Source organism: Mytilus galloprovincialis, chromosome 11 (genome assembly GCF_965363235.1).
Source record: "Mytilus galloprovincialis chromosome 11, xbMytGall1.hap1.1, whole genome shotgun sequence".
Classification (NCBI taxonomy): Eukaryota; Metazoa; Mollusca; class Bivalvia; order Mytilida; family Mytilidae; genus Mytilus; species Mytilus galloprovincialis.
The window spans coordinates 51,156,666-51,173,353 of NC_134848.1; the positions used below are offsets into that span (position 1 = coordinate 51,156,666).

At 32.8% G+C, this 16,688-nt stretch overlaps 1 protein-coding gene and 1 long non-coding RNA gene across 3 annotated transcripts; one reads left to right on the forward strand and one right to left on the reverse strand.

Annotated features, from left to right (window-relative positions):
* The first annotated feature begins 577 nt into the window (after positions 1-577).
* On the forward strand, positions 578-4,450 carry LOC143051213 (uncharacterized). Of its 2 annotated transcripts, none has more exons than XR_012970653.1 (4): positions 578-853; positions 2,625-2,759; positions 3,258-3,886; positions 4,279-4,450. It is a non-coding gene; the product is annotated as an uncharacterized LOC143051213 (long non-coding RNA). The 2 variants fall into 2 exon arrangements; XR_012970654.1 differs by lacking the exon at positions 578-853 and adding an exon at positions 1,185-1,690.
* A 1,969-nt stretch (positions 4,451-6,419) lies between these two features.
* Positions 6,420-16,462, reverse strand: LOC143052344 (uncharacterized). Its single transcript, XM_076225350.1, has 10 exons — positions 15,810-16,462; positions 14,432-15,018; positions 13,775-13,896; positions 13,088-13,179; positions 12,666-12,706; positions 11,914-12,075; positions 10,466-10,582; positions 7,758-8,414; positions 7,125-7,185; positions 6,420-6,951 (listed from the first exon to the last, which is right to left on the reverse strand). The coding sequence occupies exons 1-10, from the start codon at positions 16,258-16,260 to the stop codon at positions 6,650-6,652; spliced, it is 2,592 nt and encodes an 863-aa protein (XP_076081465.1). The 5' UTR covers positions 16,261-16,462; the 3' UTR covers positions 6,420-6,649.
* Between the last annotated feature and the right edge of the window lie 226 nt (positions 16,463-16,688).

Here is a 16,688-nt window from a genome sequence, read left to right on the forward strand (position 1 = left end):
CCTTTATCTGTTCATGCCCCAAGTTAAGAATTTTATTAATGTATTGTTTGCACTCTTGAAGAATTTAATGGAACTGTACGCATGGTATAGATCTTTTGTGATCACAAATTTTATTACAGCAAAACTAACGGGATGATTTCATAAACCCATCCTGTGTTTGTTAATCATAATGATTCATATATATGCATTAACTTAACAATCGAGACCAGCACTGTATAAACTTTTCAACATACAACGACTAAATTATATCTGACATGTCAATTAAACTGTGTATTAGTTAACTATGAACGTCGGCTTAATCAAGTACATAAGTGTTGAAAATCGGCACACTAAATGCCTAGGAATCACAAATTAAAAGAAATAAATCGCCATCAAAGGGACGTGTTGGTAATTATTCCATATATTGAAGATATATACCTTGGATACCTGAATGTTCAAACTGAGGCTGTTGACCATCATCGTCAAACAAGTTCCGAAAATGAAGATCACGAGAAGGAATATACAGAGAAAAATGTGCCCCCAGTAGCAGTATTTGATCCTGTAACGAGTTTATAGTGTTAGATGGTAAAAGGAATAAGCGTGGAGTTTTGTTTAATTAAGAGGAAAATTAAGCACGATATTTCAATCATTCGTAACAGTTTCCGAGTTTTAAACTTATATCTGTGATGCATGATAATTCAAAAGGAAAAAGTTGTGAGAAACTTTTCTTGGTGTCTGAAGTTAATATACCAACAGATGCAGAATTGGTTTGGGACTATGGAGAGACCAAGAGAGATAGGATTCTAGGGAACCCTTGGTTGACCGGATAACTCTGTCGCTTCTAAATTAAATTTAAAATGTCAATTATCAGTGGGTAAGTAGTCGAGGTATAAAATAATTCATCGATTAATTTTTATATATTCGAATTCAATATTTGGTAAAATTTGTTTAGAGACATATCACTAGGTGGTAGTGGTCAGGCTAGCGCTTCGGGCACAAGCTTTAAAGTTGTGCGCACAAGTTTCAATAATTGAAAACTATACTTGAACAATGTTGAAAGAATGACTGTAATATCTTTTTCTTTCAAATTGAAGTGTGGGTCACATGTTTGATGTTATTTCGAATAGATACAGTCATACCTTAATTAACTAATTAAGAAAAAAAAACAATATTTAATTTCATTAAAGTTTTTCGTATATAAAATATACGCAACAGTGAGGATTAGTGAGTGACTTGATTGAATGTGAAACAATTACATGTATGTTTACAAAAGATCAGGAATTTGGATATTTATCGAAAGGTCATTTATTATTTTACTGCATAAATTGATTGAATAGAATTATTTAAATTGGTAATAAATATCAATAAAGATAAATACATTGTATTCCAGAATTCATCTATGCAAATCACAGGAAAATAATTATTTGGTTGCGTCAATACAAATATTCAGCGATTGTTTTCAACAAACTTTAATATACTCTGTTCTAATAATAAACATTATGCAACTGGATAACAACAACACATAAAAATCAGGACAAACAGGTAAAAATGTACTAGAGCGAACATGAATAAGGGCGAACGGACCCGGATTCTGTTTTATACAATATAACAACTAATTTGATGTGATATGAGGGTCCACACCAGTCCATATGGACTAATACATATAAAGATAAACAAGGAATGCAGGATATAACTACCGACCGAAAGCAATGTAAGTAAAAGGCAGTGGCTATTTTGCCGCCTCAGGACTATATGAAAGACATTTTATTGAAAAAAATTATCATCGGCGCAAATGATATATGTGGCTACTAGCTGAGATTTCAATAATGTTTTAGTCTGTGACTAGATATAGGATAACCATAATTTCGTATGTCGAACAGTTCCACCACCAAAAAATAAACGGAAACTTAATTAACAATCATAACACAACAACCTTGTATACACTATTTACATAAGAATCTTTAAGTTTTATGACTTTTTGCATGGGAAATTTACAGTTTTTTACTTTTGCATGGGAAGTTAACGATTTTAAGACTTTTTACATACAAAGTTAAGAATGTTTATGATTGTGTACTTCAAGCAGTTTATATTATTTTGGTATACTGGTATTAAATTAATAACATTTACAAAATAAATCACATAAATATTTTTTAGATAATTCGGATTTCAGAAAAAACTAAATTTATAGTCTTTGACCTTTAATAATTGACCTTTATATCTTTAAAGTTAATATGACACTAATTTATTTACTGTGTATTATGAGAGTAAATAGATAAAACTATTTAATGTTAATTCACATATTCATTAACTGAGACTTTAAGATTTAATAAAAATAATTATACTTTTAAAAATTGTATTAAGTAGACTAGATTTTCAAATGTGTGTTTAATTATTCATTGCTGCCCCTCCCATCCTTGCACCCACTCTTCATGCATCTTTTTTTTGCTTGGTCTTTCATCACCAGTTGATATCGTGCATTCTGTATGAGGAACCTTCGTGATTGGAATTTTATTTTGAGACTTTTATAGTGTGACGGTTATGTGTATATTTTATATATTTAGCTAGCCTATGTTCAAAATACGTGTACGTGCGTACTAGGTATGTAAAGTAGATGTAAATGATAATACTATAGATTTTTTTTTCAGAGGCTATAAATTGTACATGTACAGTGACAAATGATAACAGTGTGAATGTGAAAAATTGTGAGCTCTGCACATCGTCCTCAAGCAATTTTCATGTTAATGGTCATGCAGAATAAAGTAATAGAAATAGCTTCCAAGGTAGTGTGAATGTTATGAGAATGAACATGTAGTTTGGTATGAACTTTAAAGTATTCTTGTACTAATCTTTGAAATGAAAGAGCTGACTGAACATTGACTACAAATTAATATAAAAATGTGTGTACACCTAAGTAATACATGTATATTCTTAAGGGCCTCGGGAAAAAACAGTCCTACAGCTTACGATGTTAACCTCTTTTTAAAAATATGTAAGAAACTGTTATAATATACCATTTAAGCTGGGGTCACACATTCACGATTTTTACTGCATTCCTTCACAGGACCATTCCCGATTAAAATTTGTCAAAAGTCTGATCAAGATCCTGTGAATCGTGGATGGAAATTCAAACTTTAATTAAAATTTGTAAAGAAAATAATTAATCACGACAACAATCAGATATTGTTCAGGAAGCGTCCAGATTCAGCCGTTTTCAGCCGAATTTGTCCCGATTATCCCGTTCTCAATCCGATTCTAATCTGATTCATATCTTTGGCCAGGTAAAAACAGCCCGATTCTGTCCAGACAGCATCCCGAAGTTGCCGAATGCGATCCGACAGAGACCCGACAGTGACCAGACAGTGAACCGACTCCAACAGAAACAATCCGTTAGAAACCGTTCCACGTGACAGTCCCGTCCTATAGAAAAATCGTGCGACGGCAGATAATCACTTCAGCCTCAGCACTTCTGCAAACAGCTATAAACAGATTGTTTCCATTTAAAATAGATAATCCTTATCCAGAGATAGTAAGTTATTATGGGATTTAGTTATGATAATGCTTTTTTATGTTAAATGTTTAGATTAATGTAAAATGTAACACGTGAAGATAGTTATGAGATTATTTGGGATGTAAATTTGTAGATAGGTATGAGATTTAGTTATGAAATTTAATTATGAGATTTATGAGCATTTATATGTTTCTTTTAATTACATTGCTTTTCTTTTCTGTATTTTCATTTAGATGTTTGTTGACCTGGTACGACAGTGTTCGAACGAGGTATGGTAAACTGGCTGCCCGACCCTCTGGATCAGGAGCCGAACTGACTGACCGTGAGAAGTGGATACTGGATAACCTTAAATTTCACAAGCCATATATCCACCGTGTGAAGAAGAAGACGCCTGTAAGTGTGAGTATTATGCAAACAACTAAATTTATTTTATTCATGCAATATTATGCAAATAGCTGAATGCATTTATTCATACAAGTATTATGCAAATAGCTGAATGTATTTATTCATGCAAGTATTATGCAAATAGCTGAATGTATTTATTCATGCAAGTAATTTGCAAATAGCTGAATGTTTTTATTCATGCAAGTATTATGCAAATAAATGAATGTATTTATTCAATTTTGATCAAAGCTAAAAATAAACAAATATTTAAGTTTGGATAAATTTTAAATACTATTTGATATTTCATTTTTGACATATACATAGGTATAATTCAAACATTTCATTGTTTTCAGTATTATTGCGTTCAATAATTCAATTATTAATTATGTTTGTTTCTGTACTTTCAGCTTAAAGGAAAAATTACTTCTGCTACTGATGCTACTGTAGACGATGCTTTATCCTCAATTGCAGATGAGGAATCAACGCAGGACATGCAGCACAGGCATGACGAGGACATTACCGACATCAATATGGTACTTGATGGACGTGAAGATCCTGTAGGAACTCATTCGACCATTTCCCTAGAACAGATGCCTCCTTCCTCCATGGGAGGCAATAAGAAGACACATGTACAGAAACATTGAGAAAATGAAGGAGCAGGATGCAGCCTTTTTAAGTCACAAGAAAGAGAGGGCCGACGCAACAGCCAAGTTCCGAGCTAAGATCATGGCTACTGTTGTTACTCCTATTGTATCATCCCCCAAGAAGTTAGATTCGTCTAGATCTGGCTTTTGCAATTGGTTCGAGTCTGTGGCTGAGAGTCTGCACCCAAGCCTGTGGCCTAGGTAAATATGATATTTCAAAATGGGAAAAGGAAAATTTTTGGCCTCCTAAAATGACAAAAATATTATATGCACAAAATACCATAAAAATACAATTTTTTTATAGAATTTATAATGCTTTTCTAAGTTTCGATAAAACCTTTTGGGTTCTGACATATAGTATTTTTGACGTCATGTGCAAGTATTTGAGGGATTGCATAGTTTCGAGCAATATCTGGTCATGTTTGGGAGAAAATGAATAGGTGTGCATTCGTTCAAAATTCCATTTTCATATCAAACCTATCTTTTGGTATGGGAAACATCGATGCCAAAAATCTCGATGGTTCATGGATGCGCGCATGCATTATTTGTAACTTTTCCACCTGTAAAATGCTTGAATGTAGGGAATTTTTATGAAATTGATAATTAGTCACATGGTGATGGCGTCTAAAAATGCCTTTATCATACCTTGTCCTTTATTGATAAAATTTATTGAACAAACTTTTTTATAGTGTTTATTATTTATTACATGTCAACTTATACATGTATTGTTTAACGGTTCTGTGTTTTACCCCATTTATTGTGTCATTTGACGCACAAATCGACAAATGGCAGATCTCCTCAACATTGTCCACACCAACTACCCAGCCGCAGACTCAGTCACAGACTCAGGCACACATTTCCACATCATTACATAGACAGCATGACACATTCCCGTCTGTGACCAGTGCTCATATGTCCCAACAAGCTAACTTTGACAGCTTGATGAGTTGCAGTTGTACTGGGGGATGTCACTCAACACCGCTGGCAGTTCCGGCAGCAGCATTCCCAGGAGCCTGCCGCCCGAAATTCGGTAAATATATATAAGAAAAAAACAAAGGATACGGGCTATTCATCCCAGACCCAAAATCAGTACATGCACTGTATAAAAAAAAATATCACAAATAGCCAAGGAACAGCGCTGGTTTTGATGTTCTTCATCCCAAAAAACTCTCACCTCACTACAAGTTAAAGACGGCCTTAGTAACGGCATCAGCGAAATTCTTTGCAAAAATAATCTGGATTTATTTTGTAAGATGTAACAAGTAAATAAAAAGTAGTAGATATTTAAAACAAGATATAGTTCCTATAAGCTTGTAAATGAGAACAACATATAACTGATTCCATTTCTAAAAGGGAAAATCCATAGTTTTCCCTTTTTACCTTTGTAAACCAATTTTAGATTAATTTAAATCATTAAATGCCTTTTTAATGCTTTATTTCTAACTTAAGTATTGGATTTTTCATATTGGCTCAAGAATTTTAACAAATTTTACAATATCTTGTAAATTTATTATGAAATGTTTCCTCCAATATACTATATACTAGTCCATAGACAATTTCTAACAATTCACATAGCATAAAATTTGCTATCTGGTCGTTAGTCCAAAACTGGAGAAGTGACTTTTAATTGTTGTAAAAACACAACCTCAATAAAAACTTGATAAATACCAAATGTTTAATCCACAAATGTTTTGAATAGATATTTTGGTCTTTCGACCAAAAATAATGTTTTCAAACGATATTGTATTATTCTGGTCTATAGACCAAATATTCATGTATTTTCTTATTCATAAAGAAAAACCAATCAAACCATTAAACCAATCTATAGTATGTTTGATACTCATAAACTGGTCTTTAAACCAAAAAAAAAAGAAAAAGGAAAGAAGAAGAAAATGATTCGGTAGAATTTTTAGTATTTATTATCAAAGACAAAAGATCAATATCAACGAATGAGGCCAGATAATAAAAAAACACAAAACAAATATGACAAAAAGAAACATCTACGATTCACTGTCAATGTCATTCTAATAGCTTTATGTCTCTCACATGTTATTGATAAGTAACTACTAAGATATTTAGGAGAATAAAACAACTTTTATTAATGAAATATTTCAAATGTGTTCGAAACTTGTAATTACAACTGACAACTGTCTAAATAATATATAAGTTGGTTTGAAATAGAAGGATAAATATGTGATGTAACAATTCTTTCCCAAAGACTTAGAAATATTTTGAGGTAAAATATCAACACTAAATGCAAATATTCGTCTATCAAAAAATACATGAACAATGATTCTAAAAGAAAATATATCGCTAAGTATAATCTATGTTTTTGATAATAACTTTTAGTTTCACAAAAATAAATGTATGAAGAGTAAATTTTTCTGGTAATTTCTTTCACATTCTTTTTCCTTTTCTTTCCTTGGCATGTTTTCTCTGAAATAGAAGAAACGATATATTTACATAATTTTGCTTAATGCATATTCATCTTTTTTTCTTCAGCTTTAAAGGAAGATATCAATATGAGGTTCAAAATGGTGATACTTTCGTGACTATTCACGAAAAAAAATCAATTCAAATGAAAGAACAAAATATAAATCACATAATACCTTCTGATTCTTTTCTATTTCCTTTTGGTGTCCTTTTTTGTTGTTTTGGCTGTACTTGCACCTGAAATGTAAGAAATCATATACATTGTAGTTTGTATGAACAAATCACGTTTCTTAATAACATCGAATGCAGATTTTTAAATAATTAATATTTGAGTTAACATATAACAGAAGACGATGGCGAAAAACAATTGTCACATTTAGTAGCGTGATCGACTTCTTAACATTGCAATGATTTCCACAGAAACAAGTATTAAAATGTGTAGTGGGTCGCTCTAAAGTTGGAGCGATAGGACTGTTTTTTTTTTTTTTTACTTTGCTCCATGTTGAAGGTTAACTGTCACTTTCGAATGAAAAACGTAGAGCGCTGTTCCTTTGATTTAAAACATTTCGTGACGTATAGTAATTTTGTGTCCTATATTGATAAACTATGTCTTATCTTTTAGTTTAATGAACTCTGGAAAGCATAATATACGGACAAACTTATCACACAGACTTAAAGCATTATTTATATTGTGATGATATACCTTTTATACTTTTTTATTTCAATACAATGAAACTGGAGATTAAATTTATTAATATATTAAATGAGAAATATGAAAACTTATATAGATAAGAACTAGACCGACTTACAAAACATTCCTCTCGCTCATTTTCCAATAATCTCCTTAGTTCTGCTGGAATGTCTTGATCAACGGATGGTCCTTGTCTTTTCAATTGCTGTTTGGGTAACAAAGGTAAAATCCATTTTGCCTTTGATAGAACTTTTGTCCTTCTGTATGGCAAACTGTCTCTAATTTTTTCTAGATGTCCAAGAAATCCTCCCCACCACTTTTGCTCTGTATGTTCTATTTGATCGGTGAAAAGACATTGCCACTGTGGTATTCTAGATTTGATCTTATTTATATCTATCTTCTCGAACAGAGGATTGATAACTTTTGGTATTCCCTTTGGTAAATTAGGTTTTCCGGAAATGAGTTGAATAATGCTATGTTCAGTTTTCCATTCGCTGTCTTGGAAAGCTTTGTACTGCATTTTCACATTATTTGTTGCTAAATCCCGGATAAACTTATAATGCAAAGGTTTCGTATGCTTACGAATGTCGTTAAGGCTTGATGTTATCCATGAACGAATGTCATAAATAGCCTCTATATCCTTAACGTTCGGAAGCATCTCCTTCAGACGAGGCATTGTTTCAGCATCATTTCTACGAAGAGTTTCAGCTATTCGACTAAAAGCGGCATCCACATCTTCGTGTGTATGTCCTACTGGTAAAAATGATAAATGCACCTGAAAAGAAAATTTCCTATTTGTAACAGTATAATAATAGGTGATTTAAATACGCTAACATGTAATGCTAGACTGAACTTACATTATAAGTGTGTAAAATGCCAAATTGATTCATAGTATGTCTTGTATTATAAGAGTTGACAATACCCTTCGTATTGAAAGGCAGGAAACTTCAAAATGTATATGAATAAAGAGCACGTGATATGCCCGTATTATTTTCAAAGAATGAAGTTCTAGTACTTCTAAATATCATGTTATAAATCTATAAAAAAAATAACCTTCAAGGGATGTTATACTGATAGATATAAACCAGCCTACAAGGTTTCATGAAATCATTTTGAGTTTTTGTCCGAAAACTGACTAATCCCCCCTCCTTTTATGACTAAAATCCCACAACTCGGAACGATAATTGCCATAATATACAACATCGATAGTATACTTCAATAAACACTTCACCAAAATATCATGAAAAATGTTCTACGCATTTGACAGTTATTATACGAAAACACTCGAAAAAGCCCCTTTTAAATGGATAAAATTCCTATAACTTGAACACTTTTAAAATCTATAATTTATAAAAATAGAAAGAAACTCACGTAGACAGATCTATATAAGGGAGCTACCATTTGATTTTAATGGGGGGGGGGGGAGGGGGGGGCTAGGATGAAATTTGAAAACAATATGCAGGACAGTTTTGAGTAAAAAAATGAGACACTTGAAAAAAAAGTCAGGTTGACTATTTAGGTAAATAAAAGTCAGGATAAACTAAAAAAAAAAAAAAAGGCAGGACCAAACAGAGTGAAAAATAAAAAGGCAGGACAGAGATTACAGCTTAAAAAAAAAATGCAGGACAACATTTTTCATCCTAAATAGTAATTTCTATTCAATATTATAAGTGTCACTGGGAAAACAATTTCTAACTAAAATCGTAGAAGTATTTTACCTCCATGCTAAAACCTTATATTACAGGCATCATAACTTACATGATCAACCAAAAGTCCCACAAAAAATTCCCAAAAAGGGGTCTTGTAAATGGATGTTTTACAGAGAGGCGTAGCAATAGCATGTATAAACTGTAATCAATGATACATGTGTGCAATTTCAGAGGTAATTATATTGATAGGCAATAATTAATGTGTCAATTGATCATATATTTTCATTGTCTGGTAAGATACAATGTATATGTATATACTGTGCACTGTTCTTTTTATCTACTTGAGATGAATGACCCCATGTGGTTAGCATCTTTATCTGTGGAATTATTGTTGACACAAGATAATTAATCCTTATTAAGATGTCACAGATTATATGTTAGAGAAGAATTATATACAAATCATTAAATTAATATAGTATATAACAAGAGGCTACGTTTTTCAAGTCCAGTCTTACATTATAGTCCCTCCTCGTGAAAAAGAAGGGGGAAGACGGCCCTGATCCCGAAGTCCCGGGCTTAAAATCATGAAATCCCTAGGTCCCGAATTTAAAAAAAAAAAAGACCCGACATCCCGAACTTCGGAAAGAGAATTCCCGGATCCCCAAAGCGTAAATCCCGAGCTTAAAAACACCCTGAAAAAGGTCCTGCCGCCCCTCAAAGAACCATTAAATTTCGAATAAAGCAAATCATTGTATTTATTTCTCGCGTAATGATAACACATAAGAATTCAGTGCTGATGAATTTTAATGCACTATATTTTCAAGAATTTTAGGGAGCACAGGCCCTTATAATCATCCAATACCCATACCCCCCACGGTTGGATCTGCCTATGCAAATATGCTTAATACTTCCCACAGTTTAAACCCTTAAACCTAACCGTTTTAAATCTAGAAATAACCACACTTTTTAAATCTAGCAATAGATAATTTCTAAGTGAAGAGGAAGTCCCAAATAAATTTGCCGAGGGGAGGAAAGAGGAATATATTATTTTATGCGTAAAACTATTTTCACCTTTAAGGGTGCACACGCCCATATGTATATACCTTCACAACCACCTGGTAACTGTTCTTTTAAATAAAGTAACAAGAATCGCAATGATTTGTAAATTGCAACTTACCTCATTGAAAATACGTTGGTGAACAAGGAGTTCACAAAAACCCAATACATATCGATTTTTATTTTCCCGCCAACAATTATCTGCTTGCAAGTACAAAATAGGCGGTAACTTGTTACCCTACAAGGACAATAATCATAAAATTACTTCAGTATCGTATCTTACCATGTTTTACCTTATGGACATAGTTTTATAATAAACTTCTTATAATTACTCGTAGTAATCCGTAAATGGCTCCCTAATAATTCATTTCAACTGTCAAAATTGTCGCAAAAAATGACAAAATCGTAAGGGTTTGTAAATGTGTGTGATGCTTAAGGACTCGTTAGATAAATCCGTGATGTGAAGCGGTGCAGGATAACAGGGATTGTTCATAGATTAACTCGAACCATATACAAAGTCAACTGGGATCAGCCTATTCAGACAAAGAGAGTTTCTACTTTATAAATGATTAAACGAGATTCTATGAAGAAGGCAATTGGGACCGTTAATGAAAATGCAGTGAGATTATAAAATGATAATCATAAAGAAATAAAAAAAAAGAATTCAATTTATGGACAAATCAAGTTTGTTTAAAGAATTAATGAAGATTGTATTCAAAATATTGAATCGCCATCATGATGGAGTAGAATTACGGATTTACATAAAACTTTTTGGGGGGCACATTAACCCGTTTTCAAAGGCAACAAGTTACAATAGCTATTTTTATGCCCCACCTACGATAGTAGAGGGGCATAATGTTTTCTGGTCTGTGGGTCCGTAAGTCCGTCCGTACGTCTGTTTGTTTGTTCGTGTACTTTGGGCACATTCTTGTTAAATATAACAGGAATTACGTTAAATATAACAATAAACCATTCTAAAAGCACAAAACTCTGTCATTCAAATTATATGGCTAATCGGGCGAACTTATTTGTTTTGGGTGTATAGATTAATTATTTTCAACAAATTAAAAAGATATGTAGAAATGTGGACCACAGTAAAACTCGGGGACCAATTCACTACTTAATTGATATGGGTCTGTTATCTTATCCTTTACATATACTTTCGATTCAAAAAATATATTACTTTTCATATATTGCCTAGGATACATTCAACTTTTTATTCTTATGATTTTGTGTGATGTGTTCATAGGAGTTCAAATCTAAGAATCAGAGATTCCTTGTGTCATGTTGACGTACGGCGAGACTGTTTGCTGTGAAAAAATACAGGGCGTGTCATATAACAAGTAATTGGAACTCTTTTCATCTTATTTCCGATTGTTTTCCAATATATTCTTCAAGCTGGAAATGTGACCAATTCAAGCTGAACGCCCTATCACTTGTATACAACCAAGGATGTTGGCATTCGAGGAATAAACCAGTATAGGGAGTGCTCATCACCACCCTCACCCCACCCGAAGTCATACATGTATTGACTGATCATACGTTTAAATTTTGAAGTGTTTTACTTACCATAAGTTTTGAAATCTGGTGAAGAATTAGCATAAGGATATTCATGGTCAGATTAGAGTCGTGCGCATATTGGTTCCAGTCGAGAAAGGTGAAAAATTTGTTTTGTCCATGAGCTAAAACTCCGGTGACATGTGTCGTTAGTTGGTCAACTTTATTCACAGCCTGCAATAAAACGTGTCAATAAGACAACCACATATATGGACCAAAGTAAAAGATATATAAATTCGTTGTAAATTAAATATTTTACTATCCTAAAGAAATATAATAAAACAATGATTTACAAGGCATACTAAAAAGAGGAAGTCTGTAACAAACTGACAATATCAAACGATGTTTACGGAACAAGTTACTGCCATATTCCTGCATTTTTGTAGCTTGGTACATGAATTTTAATGAGAAAAAAAATGTACACGTATGAATGTATGGATGTGTCATTTAATTTACAGTTGTGGCGTGGTCGTCAATTCGCGAATAATTCCTCTCAAATTGCCGTCTAAAAACTTGCAATGAGATAAAAGCTAAAGTATGTTAAATTAATTGTACATAAAAAAATCGCTCTAAATGGATAGATTGATTTATTGTTTGTTGCTCAACCTGTATTGCTCTTTAAAAGAAAACGTATGGTAAAAGATACAAAATAAAATCTGCATAATTCCAAAGTTCCACATCAAACTCTATAATCGAAAGAAAAACTATGATGTTCGTATATTTCCGAAGAGGGAATTTTCTGTTATATAAAATACCTAACTTACCTTTGCCATTCGACCAACAAAATGAGGAAGATTCGTTTTTGCTACAATGAAAACAAAACTTAAAGTTCATTATATTTCAGTCATCAAAGTTTGTTTTAATAGAATAACATCACACTTCCCATTTGAAATTAAAAAAATGCGAAAAAATAATTCCTTATTCGGTTCATTAGTTTAAATAAAATAGATAAGATTTTAACTTCAATGTTTTTTTCTGTTCCTTCCAGATCTTATTGGTTTTGCCTTTAAAGTAATCAGATGCTCAAAGGCAATTAGAAATTGGCAAACTGAGTCAATAGTATATCGACTTATATAAAACTGACGCAATGTTAACTGACTTTTACAAAAATGACCGACCATTTATCTTACGGTCGACCCATTTTTCTCTAAAAAGTCCAAATATTTATCCGTAGATCATAACTTACACTGATCCATTCCATCTATAATTAAGCTTAGATATTGTGATGGGGATGTCTTTGCAGCATTTTTCTTTGTGTAATAGTACTTTCTTTCCAACCTGCAAAAATAGATATTAAACATATTAAAATATTAGTTTGCTGTTCCGCTTGTGTCTAGCAAGCAAAGTCCACAAATACAACCCGATAAATTGATTGTCAGATTTTTATTTTATTTGTATTGTTAAATATCAGCTGCTTGATACAATATGGAGCGTTTTGAATTCGTTCGCTGCGCTCACTCGACAAAAAACTTCATATCGTGACCTGCAGCTTACAATAAATATGCAGACACCGTCACTGTTACACACAAACCTACACAACAGAACACTATCGATAAATGTTATTGGCTGTAGCTATAGTTAATTTATATTCTTCTATGTGTAGTCTAAAGTGCCGCATGTGTAGCAGGATCTGCTTACCCTTCCGGAGCACATGAGATCACCCCTAGTTTTTGGTGGGGTTAGTGTTGTTTATTCTTTAGTTTTCTATGTTGTGTCATGTGTACTATTGTTTTTCTGTTTGTCTTTTTCATTTTTAGCCATGGTGTTGTCAGTTTGTTTTGGATTTACGAGTTTGACTGTCCCTTTGGTGTCTTTCTTCCCTTTTTTATAACTTAAGTTTGATTTCATATTTATTAATTGCATATTTACATACATCTGTCTGCTATTGTGTTCTCTTCGTTCAGCTCGCAATTTTTCTCTCATCACTGGATCATGCGTGGTCTCTATCTGTCGTTCCAAACTTGTACATACTGTGCATTTCGAAAAGGAATTGGTCTGAAAGTGTAAATACAATTACATACACATAGCATATACTGACAAATGTTTGAGCTACATTCCAAATACTAATTTGTAACTATTTTAGTTGCAGTCTCACATCTACATATACGTAAGAAGTCTAAATTTATAAGTTAAATCCACAGTAAACGTTTTGCAAATAATCAAATCAGTGGCGGATCCAAAAAAATTATAAGTGGGGACCCACTGACTGCCCAAGAAGGGGCCAGCTCTGGACAGATTCAGTGATTCCCTATATAACCAACCAAAGTTTCCAAGAAAAGGGGGCCGCCTAAATTCGCCTCTGCATATACAATTATTATAGTGAAATTGGTTAATATTAAACTGTCCAAAATATGTCCTGGTTTACAGCATCACCTTTGTTTCGTAATGTACTTAATATAATGGAATAATATTATTAGTACCATTTTTATAACGCAAAGGAACGTACGCGTTTCAGACCTTATTTTTATTTTAATATATAAGTTTTAACTTGATTTTTTAAAGATATGGCCTAACTTGATTTAATTTATACCTTTTTGACTTTAAGATTGGGTAAATATTTTTTCCACATTCCGTAGAAGGCTGATGGCATTAAAAACTCTTCTGATCTTTCCTTCATATCTTCTTTATATCTTAAATAAATCATGCACTGTCGTGTCCGATAAGGTAGTAATAGTGTATTACAGTCGGGCATCCTGTCAACGTAATATGTAGCGTATTCCTCCAGCCAATTTATAGCTTGGAGTGATTTTATGCTGGCACAGTAGTGTCTCTCCGATACAGAAAAACGTGCTCCTCCTATGAACTTTTTTCGATTAGAGTAATAGAAATTTTTGTGAATTCCAAGCATTCTCATCAATGCCTTTGGACAAACTACATGTCCGTTCTGTATACGGAAGTATGGTGTATACTCCATATTAGTTTCAGAGAACTTTTTTAATAACCACTGGTTGCGACCATTTATTGTCTTTGACCAGAATTCTAATCGCATGTTTTTAACCTCCACAAAAGAGAATTTCTTCGTACAAACTTTACTACAACAGCGTCTACATGACTTTAAATCCTTCTGAATACTTGCTACTTTTGTATGACGAGCAAGGAGACGACTTCTCTCTGGATCTACAAAAATGTGATATGATAGTTTTGTTAATAAACTAAAACACTAATTTTTTTTATTTTTATTTTTTCTCTTTGCTATTTTTCCCGCTTTTCTTATAGCTATACGATAATTGGATCATTAAATGTAATCAATTAATCTTATGTACATGTATTTGAACATGCAATTGACCGTACTAAGTGTTTCAACCACATGTGATTTAATCAACTGACAAAAGAAAAGATTAACGAACAACATTTAACATATGAATTGATAAAGAACAATTGACCTTCACAAAATATTTGTATGAATCTTTAGGACCATCAATCAACGTAAGCAATAATGGGCACTCATTGAAACATGATTCTCAAATCATGTCAGATTTTAATAGCTAGGCTGCTCTTCTTTTAAAACACGAAAACAATACGCAATAAATTAAATGCGTTAGGTGCATTTTTCTAGATTAACACCCAACAAGAACTCACAAAGCCCTGATGTATAAAAACGATACAGTTGAATAGCTATTTTATAAAAAATCACTAAAAAATAATAGCCAAAGTCCTTCAAACGCCAACTTTGCCGAAGGTAGTTTTAAACGTTTCTAATTACGGTAGTAAACACTAAATTTTATTAAGGAAATTCACAACCATTTAATGTACTGAAACAAGTGTGTTATCTTTTGACGAGCAAAGGCAGGTCGTATTTCTCTTTATATTACTTTCCAACTTATCGATAGAGAGTTGTCTCATTGGCACTCATACCACATCAAGTTCCTTTATCTATTATGATAACAAACAAAAAAAAAAACACTTACGTGATTGCGATTCAAGCAATGGTTTTGTTTCTTCTTGGGGAAATGTAGCTCTAACATCATGATACATTTCTGCCATACCAATTGATGCATCTGAATACACTGAAACATTTTCATTTATATTGCTTGCTGAGCGAGAACTAGCAAGATATGACATTCCTTCAAAACCAGAAGATAGTGACAGTATTTCGGTTGATGCTAGATGAAGTGTTTCCGTATCTTCTTCGTTGAATTCATAAGGCGACGAAGGGCAAATATTGCTTCTCAGTTTTGTGCTAATTTCTGAACCCATATAACAAGAACTTTCATGTTCACTGCTGGAAATTCCGAAAGCTGGTTCTAACTCGATTAAAGTTGCAGTTACGGAATAATCAAACAGTCCAAAGTCATAATTATCATCTGATATGTCTCCGACCTTACTGATCACTGGTATTTTTCTGGGTGTACTGGTCATTAAAGCTTTGTTTGGCGATTTTAATGTTGTGTCATAATTTACTGCATCCTCTTCAAATGACTCTAATGTTTTTGTTTCTAGAATTAACGACAGGCTGGATTCAGCAGTCTTGCTTAAGTCTTCAAAACAATATGAATCAGACTGTCCAAGATTATGTATAACAGAATGTCCAAGATTATACGAATCCCCTAAATTATGTGGCTCCGACAATGAATCTCCTAAGTTTACCCCGTGATTTTCGGTATAATTTAAACACACTACTGAGTTTTCCGCTGATTCTAAAAAATGAGAACCACCAAGATTACTTGAATTTACAAATGTATATTCATCAGTAGCGCTCGATGCATCAGCGAAAACAGTCACATCATTCAAAATTGATTCAACAGGTAGGATAATTTCCGGCACCTGAATGGAGAATGTCAATATCC